The sequence below is a fragment of the Silurus aristotelis genome (genome assembly GCF_946808225.1).
Source record: "Silurus aristotelis genome assembly, chromosome: 26".
Lineage (NCBI taxonomy): Eukaryota > Metazoa > Chordata > Actinopteri > Siluriformes > Siluridae > Silurus > Silurus aristotelis.
Window position 1 is genome coordinate 16,446,743 of NC_139599.1, and position 11,722 is coordinate 16,458,464.

The 11,722-nt window shown below is 41.3% G+C and overlaps 2 protein-coding genes across 2 annotated transcripts in view; one reads left to right on the top strand and one right to left on the bottom strand.

Annotated features, from left to right (window-relative positions):
* The window catches only part of tmprss13b (transmembrane serine protease 13b), an 8,728-nt gene extending 5,319 nt beyond the window's left edge, over positions 1-3,409 (bottom strand). Inside the window, exons 1-5 of the mRNA XM_083530837.1 lie at positions 3,134-3,409; positions 1,435-1,624; positions 1,060-1,173; positions 834-947; positions 603-729 (exon numbers count right to left, since the gene is read on the bottom strand). Coding sequence (XP_083386963.1) covers positions 603-729; positions 834-947; positions 1,060-1,173; positions 1,435-1,624; positions 3,134-3,160 — 572 coding nt within the window. The 5' untranslated portion in view covers positions 3,161-3,409. The remainder of the gene's footprint in view (positions 1-602; positions 730-833; positions 948-1,059; positions 1,174-1,434; positions 1,625-3,133) is intronic.
* Positions 3,410-6,966: 3,557 nt separating this feature from the next.
* Positions 6,967-11,645, top strand: tmprss4b (transmembrane serine protease 4b). Its single transcript, XM_083530838.1, has 11 exons — positions 6,967-7,116; positions 7,194-7,346; positions 7,497-7,623; positions 8,652-8,774; positions 8,863-8,906; positions 9,027-9,189; positions 9,821-9,987; positions 10,134-10,229; positions 10,302-10,444; positions 10,637-10,786; positions 11,350-11,645. The coding sequence occupies exons 1-11, from the start codon at positions 6,999-7,001 to the stop codon at positions 11,359-11,361; spliced, it is 1,296 nt and encodes a 431-aa protein (XP_083386964.1). The 5' UTR covers positions 6,967-6,998; the 3' UTR covers positions 11,362-11,645.
* The last annotated feature ends 77 nt before the right edge of the window (positions 11,646-11,722 follow it).

Genomic DNA, 11,722 nt, shown 5'->3' on the forward strand with positions numbered 1-11,722 from the left:
CAATTAGATTTTGTTAATGTTTTATTTATTTATTAAATGCTAATATTGTTACAGGTTAAACGTTAACTGTTGTAGTAAATAGCGTTAATAAATATTATGTAAGAACTTACAGTAAATTTGTCCTCTGGCCACCAGAGGGAGACACAAAAACACTCACTCACTTCTATGATATAGCCAAACCACCTACTGATATACCTTTGGGAGGAAACCAGAGAACCCACAGAAACTCTACACAGACAGAAACCCTAGCTCAGGATTGAACCAACATCCTTGGAGCTGGGAGGCAGCAGCACCACTAGGGAAGTTGGTGGCTCCATGGTTATGGCTCTGGGTTACTGATCAGAAGTCTAAGGGGTTAAAGTCGCCAAGTTAACCCTTAAGCAAGGCCCTTAACTCTCTCTGTTCCAGTGGTGCCATATGATGAGGATGGCTGACTCTGTGCTCTGACCCAATTTTCTTAGAAACTGAAGTAAGAAAACAACAAAAAAACGAAGAAAATCTCCTTCTACTCTGCCACCTTGTACAACTGCTCGGGATTGAACCAGGGCCCCTTGAGCTATGAGGTACCAAATTTCAAATAATCAAATGAATGTTTCACCCACCCTCTGAACCCGAGCTGTTGACAGGTCTGAGTAGCCAGGTTCTGATTAAAGTCAGCAAAGCAGATAGGAAGGAAGGCGCTTAAGTTCGAGGTCTTGACCTGCAGTTCATTTCCTTCACCGAACCTCACTGTAAAGATGATACACATACACATCTTTCAGCTTTCTAGCAATTACACTGATATGGTTGTGTTATGTCTTTGATTTTATGGTTACACGTTGATCCAGACTGACCGCAGATGGTCTCATCGCTGCCCTGTTTGCAGTCGGTGTGTCCGTCACAGTTGACGGTATTGGGCGAACATGTGTCTGGATTCACTCTGAGCAACACTGCCATGCCGTATCGCACTACAGGATACAGGTTATTGAAAAATACCGAGGATCAACATGCACTTGACCTTGAGCTGTCCTGAAAACAATGTATTCTGTATAGTATGATAGTCAATAGATGTTTTAATACCTCCCAGCCAGATTGCAAGTCCAATGAGAATTAGTATAAGGACAGTGCTTCCAGAGCCTCCGTAGTAGCGAGCTTTTTTATGGTGAGTTATCACCAGTCTGCTCTGCCTCAAGTCTGTTAAGAAGGATGGAGTATGTTATTGGAACAAAATGAAACAAAAACCTTTAGCCAAATATAATCAAAATGTTGAAAGTTGGTCATTACTTTATTAAATACGATTGCGGCATCTGTCAATTTTTTGGACATCCATCCATCCATCCATCCAAACACAATTAGTCTAACCATTTAATTTAACCACCAATAAACATCAATCCAACCACCTATTCAAATGATATGGCAAAACCAAGTTTTTTTCATTGTGTATGTGTGTTGAACCTGGCTGGTCTTGCTGTGTTGTAGTGATAACTCGTTGAGGCACTTGAGGAGCAAGTACTTGAGGAAGAGGTTGGTTGGTGTTGTAGGGAACAACTGGAGGAACTTCAGGGAATGGCTGGATAAATGTATATGGAGGAGGCGGATCACTGGGATTCACCACCAAGTAGTATGGTGGAGGGTTCTCACCATGCTGAGGAAAGAGGGAAAAGTGATGATGCTATATGCCAGTCATTGTTTCCTATGCTCCAGCAGTAGTGTTTCAAACCGATAACCTGAGAATAATTTGCCATAGAGTCAAATATGAACACTGCTGAATGGTTGATAATCTTTAGATTCTGAACTTGTCAGCACATTCAATTTAGAATCAGCAGGGTTAGTGTACTTGGTAATACCAGGGCTTGAACCTCTGACCTGCGGATCAGTAACTCAGAGCCTTAACAACTGAACCACCACCTTTACATGAAATGTTTGATTCTTCACTTTAACAGGGATGGACTACAGGAAAATGGGCTCCCCAAGAACCCAGGTGTCCAGTATTAATTGGCTGTGATTTCTAATGTTTGTGGTCCTTGGCATTAGAGATCTGCCCTCACTGGTGTCAGTCTGATCTTAGGTAACACCAGTATTGGCTGACCTTTGAGATAAAGCAGGGGTGTAAGACTGTATATAAACTGTGTTATAGCATTTATTACTTTGTACCATAGTTCTGGAGCAGGGGTAGCCAAGCCCACCCAAAAAGGGTTGGTGTGGTTGCAGGTTTTCTTTCCAACAAGACAGGGGCCATTTAAAGCTCTTAACTGACATTGTCGTGAGTTTGCTTAAGGTTACCCTGGTCTGGATTTGATGTGGAAATAAACAAACCTGTATTACACTGTATCACACTCGAGGTAATGTGTGTGTGTGTGTGTGTGTGTGTGTGTGTGTACAGTAATGTTTATAGTAATAAGGTACAATAGTGTGACTGTGCACACACGAGATTATTAACAAAAAAACAGCGAATGTCATTCAAATCAGGCTCTTATTTCCTTCTCAGTAGGTTGCCTCATTTTCTCCCAAACCTCGCAATTGTTTTCAGACCAAACACAAGCCACGATAAAGAATTGGTTTGTTTTTTACAAGAAAGAAATCTCACTTTCATTTAGGACCGTCCCGTGCTGAATTAAAAAGGAACCAAACTTTCTTTCTTGCTAGCAGGAAATATTAGCCACAACTGTTTACAAGCAAGCAAAAGACATCAACGTTTTCGCTTGTAGCGTTTCAGCACTAATTACACTAAGTAGATTTGTTTCCATGTGCTTTTCCTGTCATAAAGCTGTCATTCATGTCATTTCACGAGGGTTGTGTTGAAAACCCATAATAGAGACACGTAATGAATTTTCAAGAGAAAGAAAAGGAACCTTTAAAGAAAAAAGAAAAAAGAAACAGCAGCATTGAAATATTTGTAGTAAATCGTAAATGACAGAAAATGATTGTAAATTGTGGATTCTTGTTACAGCATTGCTTTGGTTTTCTTTATTCCGTTATTCGTTTATCTTGCTATTTACTGTATATGCAAATTTTAAGCATACTACTATGAAGAATAAGAATAATAAGAGGAAGAAGAAGAAAACTGTATAATAACAGTTCAGGATGTATATATATATATATATATATATATATATTTGTGTGAGTGTGTTTTTTTTATAGTGATGTGACTTACCTCTATGTTGACCTCTGGGTTCTCCATCAGCAATAAAAAAAAGTGGAAAGACCAAATCTGATCCTTCTTCACATCAAAAACTCCCTCTATCTATCTTTTCCTCTCTCTCGCCTTCTCTCTCTATTTTTCTGCTCTGTCATTTACTCTACAGTCTAACTATCATCATTACATCAAAGCCAATGCTTCCTCCAATCTCCTTCTTGTCTTCCTCTGTCATCGTCCGTGTCTCGTTAAACTGGTTGCACGAGCGTCGCACGTTCACAGAGTTTGCTTCAATCTGCAAAAAAAAAAAGAGTGATAAGGCATGACCACAGACGTGTCTCCACCCAGAAGAGACCTGCGGGTTTAAAACGTCCCAACCCTCAGCGATCTAATCACTCAGAATATTAATGATTGAATTATTATTTGGCACCAGTGAAGTTATCAGACAATGATGGTGGCAATGAATAAGAGTTTTTTTTCATCCTGGAGTTATTTCCCTCTAACAGCATGTCCTGGTGCTCTGATTCTCTCATGATTTACCAATCCAACAACAATTTCAGGTCCTTTTTATCTATTTATGACTACACCAAATGGTATTGAATGACAAATCAATTATCAGCATCTCTTTCTCCGCAGTCATGTCATAAAAAACCTGAAAAAGATTTTAAAAATGAAGTTGTAGCTTCAATCCTCTGGCAAAATGCTGTGACTGGAGACTCCTTTCATGCTTATCTTTACATTTGAATTCATAGCATGAAGTATTTATCACGATAGAGACAGAATATGGTTTGAATGTATTTATTTATTTAAATTCAACAAACATATGCATACAAAAAAGCTTGCCAATGTATTACTTACATTGAGCTGTTGCTATGGAAACATTAAGGCATTCATTTGACTGTGCTGATACAAACAAATTAACCCTCCTGTCCAATCAGGATCCAGAGTTCGACCAATCAGGATTCAGAGTTCGACCAATCAGGATTCAGAGTTCAGTTGATTATGCGACACGATGATATCTATCTATGACTTAGATTGGTGGGGGAGGGGTGTTGATGTTCTGCCATAAAAGGAAATTACTATGTAAATCAAATACAAATACATTTCCAGCATTTAGCAGACGCTCTTTTCCAGACCGATGTTCAAAAGTGCTTTAAAGTATCTATTAATCGACACTGGTTTACTAGGTTGCAAAATGATGATACCATCAGCCTAAAACTCTGTTGAAAGGAATTATAGCATACTTTTATTTATTTTATTTTATTTTATTAAAGACATAAACAGGCAAGAGTTTGAGTTTTTCAGGAGGTAGGCCGTCACTCGTCTAGGGGATGCAGTGGTGGGCGGTCAGGGCCGGCAAAGCCTTCTCTAAACACTATCAAATACACTGACCTACATTTACAACCCAAATTCTAATATTTGTTTCATGAAATTTTATTAATTTACTCCCAACAGTTTATTCTCTTCATTTTATAACGTTTCTCTCGGCTGCACTGCTTCCAGTACGTGTATGTGGATGTTAGATTTTTTTTGTCCAATCAGATTTCAGCCTCTATGTGCTGCCATGTCAATCTAATCTGCCCAGAGCCTTCAGAGTCAGTACTGCTGGCCTTTTTACCTCAGTCTCTATAAGAAATTAGTCTGTTTCTCTAACCAATTAGATTTCAAATTCGCCTCACAGGGCAGCTAGCCGGCCCAGAATAGCATCAGCATTTTTCTGTCCTCTGATTGGTTGGTCAGAGGGAAATTGTTGTAGCCTGGCAAAACATGTCTGTAGCGATCTGCACAATAAAACATCTAAATCAGACTTTTTTATGCCTACAGAGGAAGAGAAAGTGATCTGGTCTCGGACATACTTAAAAATCCATTTTCCAGAAAAGCTGGACATCGTGAGGAGGTCGGCCAAACCCCGAAGCTAGCTAGCTTGTCTCAGCCTGGGAAAGGGTTTGTTCACCACTTCCAGACCAGTGAATATGAACAGCCCCTTTTTTTTTAAGTTTTTTTCATGTTATTAGACAAAATACTAACTGGGTTTCTTGCTTTAGTAAAGTGGTTTTCACCCTACATATGTGAAATGTTTCTCTCTCTGTAATGCCATGTGTTGTTATATTGCGTTTTTCTATTGTATTGATGGTTTCTATAATCGCAACGTTATAGTGGTGCATTAAGAGGTGGATTAAGTCGGGTACGTCCACACTGGAGGCCCAGGTACCAAATGCACGGTCCACCACTGAGGGGATTTATACCTCCATCTTACCCTGCGAAAAGGTGGGACCAGTTGAGCTGTGCTAGAGGATCTGAGATATTACTTAACAATACATGGGGCATGGAGTTGACTCTGAGGCCAGACCGGTTTTGCCCTAAAGGTCAAACATATAGGGGCTGCTGGCGCTTCCTCTGCTCAGCCTCATTGGACAAGTTATTACCGTGTTCCTGAGCAGTTTCTGTTTATCGAAAAACCGTGAGAGCGTGAACACCAGGGTCATATTTACTGTCTTTTATCTCTTCTTATCTAGAGCGAGGAACCAAGTCAGTGATGAAGTAAAGTGAAGTGAAGTGAGGGTAAGGAGAGGAAAGGAACGTGAAATCCTTCCTGACAACACTTCATCATATATCGGAAAACGATCTTGCTGTATGGAAAGGATCGATCCTACTTGGAATTTTTTCCCTAATAGTTAAGATGAATTTAGCTAACGTGAACAGGAAACTATTGCTTCTTCCTCTGTACCAATTCAGCATTCTATAATATCATCTATTAATAGAATGATATTAATGACTCACACACTGATTGATTTCTATCACACAAATGAGGTCACGTGTGTTGTGGCGAGTTCGAGTCTGGAGTTTCTTCATCATTCATTCCTCTCTAAATGTTCTGCTCGATGTAATCAGAACGTAAAGAAAACGTATGGTACAAAATCCTTCACTAATGTTACACAAACAACCAGAATTTCAGTATCTGTAGATTCTGCCACCTGCTGGACGAGTTGAGGCATGCACTGCATCATGGCTTTATTATTATTGTTTGTTTTGTATTTGTTTGCCGTTTTTGTTCACAAGAACGCAGTCATTCTGACATGGTACCATTTCTATAGAATCCTTCGTGTTCACATTTCTCAGTTAAAATCTAAATTCTATTCCATAGCAGCTTACATTTATCTCAATCAAATAACTAAGTAGCAGTATGATTTAAGGGCCATGCTCAGGGGCCCAGAATTGGAAGTTTGTTGTGGCTGGTATTTGATCTCATGACCATCAGATCTCATGGCTAAAGCCTTAACCACTAAGCTACAACCTCACCCAGTCAAATGAGGTGGGACCCGAGTGAAGGTTAATGAAATTTAGAAGAACCCCAGACCTTCCTGAACCGAGACTCATCTCTAATTAAACATCAGAAGCAGCTTCAGGTCGTCAAGGGATTATTATTAAGGACACCTGATGGACACGTGATGTCATGGGTGATGTCATGTGATCTGGGCATTCTCATTGGTCAAGGCTGTCTGTCAGGAGGATATGCTCTGTTGCACATGGTCTAACCACCACACACACACACACACACACACAAACACAAACACAAACCCCCCCCCCCCAAAAAAAAAAAAAAACCAAACACACAACTATAGATGATTAGACAACAAGGTGAGTGTTGGAGATCTACACACTTGTCATACACACTCACACACACCTATACACAGTAAGACAAGATGAATGTAGGAGAGCTACACACTTGTGATACACACTAACACACACACACACACACACACACACACACACACAAAGACAACAAGGTAAGTGTTGCAGATCGACGTACTTGTAATATACACACACGTACATGCATTACTGTGTTTCAGATCTCCACACACACACACAACACAGTCTGGCCATGTCGAGGAGGTTATCAAAGTTGCAGACGGAGAGGAAGAAGAGGCTGAGGTTTGCTCTGATGATCTTCTGCTGTGTTCTGCTGATATTAATAACCCTGGCACTGGGACTGCATTACAGTAGGAAAAACAACTGATCTATAATGTAAAGTAAAAGTTTATATCGAATTTTGAACTAAAATCTTTCTTTCTCTCAGTCATCAGACACATAAACTCGAAATTCTACTTCTGCACTGAGTCGATGGTGTTTGTTCCCATCAGAAAGTTGTGTGATAGGAAGTTCGACTGTGATGCAGGAGAGGACGAGCTCAACTGTGTGTCCAGCCTGAGGACCAACACCACATACCCCGGTACACACTCACAACCCACATGACCACCCAGTGTATCTGGATATGTGTGTGTACATGGACATTGTCATACGTGTGTGTGTTTGTGTGTGTGTGTGTGTGTGTGTGTGTGTGTGTGTGTGTGTGTGTGTGTGTGTGTGTGTGTGTGTGTAGTGAGGTTGATGGGTGAGAGTTTGGTTTTGCAGGTTTTGGTTAAGGGCAACACATGGAGCACTGTATGTGCAGACAACTGGAGAACCCAACTCACTCGATTAGCCTGCCAGGACCTGGGATACACCCAGTAAGTACCCAAACAAACCCATGCACACTTGTGTAATACAAATACACACTGTGTGTGTGTGTGTGTGAGACACCCCCCAATTACGGATACAAAAACACACATTACTGACCAGTGGTGGACGAATGAGCATTTTTATCACAAGACTCTTCAATTAATCAACTCGGTTTATGTGAAAAGACTCGAATGTGACTCTCAGCACACTGATCTATTAATAGAATGATATTAATGACTCACACACTGATAGATTTCTATCACACAAATGAGGTCACGTGTGTTGTGGTGAGTTCGAGTCTGGAGTTTCTTCATCACTTATTTCTCTCTAAATGTTCTGCTCGATGTTGAACTGATTCTAATCTGTATGTCAGTGATCAGTAGATACACCAGGCGCCAATCGGCACAAGTTTAAAACAGATTGGTGACTTGATTGACCAGTTACGTTTTTATCTTTATAAATAAAAAGGAACGACTGTAAATGTAAAGTATAAAGTAAAATATTTAACCATGAAATGTGCAGTGAACGTAAAAGTTTTTCCAAATGTAAATACTTCAGTAAAGTACCGATACGTGAAAAAGCTACTTAAGTACAGTCACAAATTGCATTTACTTTGTTACTGTCCACTGCTGTTACTGATGATTGTAGAATGGCAACCATTATTGGGGTCTGAATTGGTAGGAAAAAGTTGTACATACATGTATTGCGTATGCAGATCTGAGATCTCCAAGGTTTCCAAATCGAGGTACTAAAGAAGCCTGAAAAGAGCTAAACGAGTGATCGGTGAACCTCAGCTGATTTATCCTCGCTGTGGAATTTGTGTTTTTACCCAGTAGTTAAAAACTTGTAATGATTCCTTGCTTGTAATAGGGGTTGGGTTGGGTGGGGTGGGGCATTGAGCCTTCATTTGCTCCTCCTGCATGTCTTGTATCACTCTTGAAGAAGATAATAACCAACGACTTCATTTCAGGCAGTGCCACTTTGGGTTTGTTCAAGTTATTTCAGAACTCTCGGGTTCAGGATTGTTTCGTTGTAGGAGCCCTCGGAGTATCCAAATACCTGTGCGGAGTCTCCATCCTGACCTGCGGACTTCCTTTAGTGGCGTCAGTAACGAAGGCCAAGAAGCAAGTGCAAGCATCCAGGATGTACTCGGTGTGAGGTAAAGAAAATTCCACATGCTGCTCTAAGTCTCTGCGTGAAATGGTCTAGTATTTGAACTCACTTTTTAACATGGTGTGTTCCCTCAGAGATCAGTGCGCCTCGGGTTCAGTCATATCGCTGTCTTGCTCTGGTAAGTGTGTGTTGCGTTTAAAGTCCAAGCTTGATGTTGGACCTGAACCCCCTGGAAATAGCTTTGAATTTCTCTGAAGACTTTGAGCAAGGCCGCATTGTTTTTGTTTGGTACGTGTAGACTGTGGGGAGGTGGTTGGTGAAGATCGGATCGTCGGCGGTACGGATACAACGATCGAGTCGTGGCCGTGGCAGGTTAGTCTCCGCTGGGACACGCAACACGTGTGTGGAGGATCGCTGATCTCGAAGCGATGGGTCATCAGCGCCGCTCATTGCTTCACTGGGTGTGTATACGAGCTTAGTGCTCCAAACGTGTGCATCTGTAGTCGGATTTACACTCCAAATAGGATCCCTGAAAACACTAGGGTTACGAAAACAGAAACTAAACTGGCAGGTCTACCTGTGATTTGACTTAATGTAATCAGTTTGAACCTGTATAGGAAGTTACTAAGGATGAAGGAATGATGTAATTGTTTTTGCCTCATGACTTCACTTTTGCCTGCATAAAACACCCCAGGAAAGAAAGTTGCTTTATACTTGTCATATGAACATCCCAGTACAGTGAAATTCTGTCTTCACATATCCCATTGACGTAAGGAAGCTGGGGTCAGAGCCCATGGTCAGCCATGATACAGCGCCCATGAAGCACTAAGGGTTAGGGGCCTTGCTTTGAGGCCCCAATAGTGGTGGCTTGGTGATACCAGGGGCATGAACCTTCCGATCAGTAAACCACAGCCATATTTGTATTTGTATCTCAATCATATTGATTTCCTCACATGTTCAACCTACTGTAAATCCCTATTCTTTATACCCATAAAGTTAATATCTAGAAACTCCATAGCAACACGCATATTACCAATAAATGTTCCCCACGACAATTTAACATCTGTGCATTTTATTCTTTTTCTCTCTCAGAAGAATTAAAGAACTGAGCCAGTGGAGTGTACTTCTAGGCCAAACCTATATAACCACCTCTGGAGGGGTGTCCGTGGAAAACGTCGTCCTTAACCATGCCTACAACTCCGTCACACATGACTATGACATCGCCATGGTCCGCCTCGCCTCCGATGTTCTTCCTGGAGGTGTGGCTTCCGTCATCATTTGTCTCTTTGTAGCACGGTTGCTAAATATTGATAAATAGTTGACTATGGGCTTATCTTCACTGTGTCTCCATTTATGAAGTAGGCGGAGCCAGGGTAGAGATGACAATTAAGCTTTATTTTTGCAGCCTCCATCCATCCAGTCTGCCTTCCCCCATACCAGCTGTCAATCACGGCAGGAGACGAGCTCGTTGTGACTGGGTGGGGCGTTGTCCATGAGAACGGTAAGTGGGTGGAGCTAAATAAAAAGTGATCACTGACAGATTCTCTGACCCCGTCCTCCGTCACGCTCTCAGGCCAGCTGTCCAACGTCCTTCAGAAAGCCACGGTTCCTCTGATTGACAGGTCCACATGTTCCAACGCATCCATCTATGGTTCAGCCGTCACTCCCAGGATGCTGTGCGCCGGCTTCCTGAAAGGCGGAGTCGATTCCTGTCAGGTGACCACCACTACATCGTTGATTATTTTACTGGAACTGCACGACTCTGAGTGGTTTATTCCTGAACTTGATCGGTGTGTTGTTGTTTTGCGAAGTGTGTAAAGAATCGCCCGTCCTCTCCAGTAGACCTAGGAAAACATTCTAAAGCCATTATTTGTTTGTGTGTGTGTGTGTGTGTGTGTGTTTGTGTAGGGGGACAGCGGGGGACCGCTGGTGTTCCTGTCGTCCCGGTGGCATTTGGTGGGTGTGGTAAGTTGGGGAGGCGGCTGTGCTCGGAAAGGCCTTCCTGGAGTTTATACTGACGTCCGACAGCTACTGAACTGGATCTACAGCATCATGGATGTGAGTGTGTGGGAATGTGTATTGCATGACTCCATTTTCCAGTTTTTTGTATGTCTGAATAAAAGTGTGAGTGTGTGTGTGTTTTATTTTGTGTGTGTGAGTCTGAGAGTAAGTACTGTATATGTGTTTCTGTGTGTGTGATTTGAGGTACAGGTTTATTTTTGTGTGTGAGTGCAGGTTAATGTGTATTATTTTGTGTGTGTGTGGCGTGTGTTTTGATTATAAAGTCGAGGCTGTGTTTTGCTGATTTAGAATCTGTGTGCAGTTTGCATCATTTGAACGCCTGAATATTTTTTAATTCTCGATTCTGATTGGTCGTGGGGGTTGGGGCTGTTGATTTCAATTATGATTGGTGACGTGTGTAATGCTGATACCACAACGTTCTTGCTATTTTTTTTTTCTCTATAATTTAAACAGAAGAACTCTCCAGTGTCAGAACAGCCTCTGAAGCTGTGACTTATTTGCAGCATCAGACTGTTTTGAGACGATGTGAAATATGAAAATGGTCTTAAATTAGAACTGAAATAAATGAAACATCACCACATTTTTTTGTCCCATTGCAGAAATATCCCTGACGGTTTGCTGCTGTGGAGATGCGTCAGTGGGAGCAGACGTTATAGAATTGTGTGGTCATGTCTATCGGGCCACGCATTCAGTGTCTGCAGATTATTTCTCTACATATGAGCGGAAACGTTGGGCATTTCAGGCACTTTTATTTTAATTTATATTTTATTTGAGTGTTCAGATTTTTGTAGTGTTTACAATACAGACACAAAGGTTGTACCATGGCTTGTGTTTTAGCTCTGCTACTTGGGGAAATGATCAGGAATTCATATTTCAATAAAGAGATTGAAAGGAATTGAGTGTACATGGATTTTCTCGGGGGGATTGTTAACTGGGATTCAAGGGAAAAGCAAATAAATAAATAAATAAATA

What these genes read in the sequence shown, in the direction of transcription:
- tmprss4b (XM_083530838.1), top strand. Translation starts at nt 6,999, where the DNA reads ATGTCGAGGAGGTTATCAAAGTTGCAGACGGAGAGGAAGAAGAGGCTG. An exon ending in GACCAACACCACATACCCCG is followed by an intron (nt 7,347 to 7,496) that starts GTACACACTCAC and finishes GTGTGTGTGTAG; the next exon opens with TGAGGTTGATGGGTGAGAGT. An exon ending in CAGGATGTACTCGGTGTGAG is followed by an intron (nt 8,775 to 8,862) that starts GTAAAGAAAATT and finishes GTGTTCCCTCAG; the next exon opens with AGATCAGTGCGCCTCGGGTT.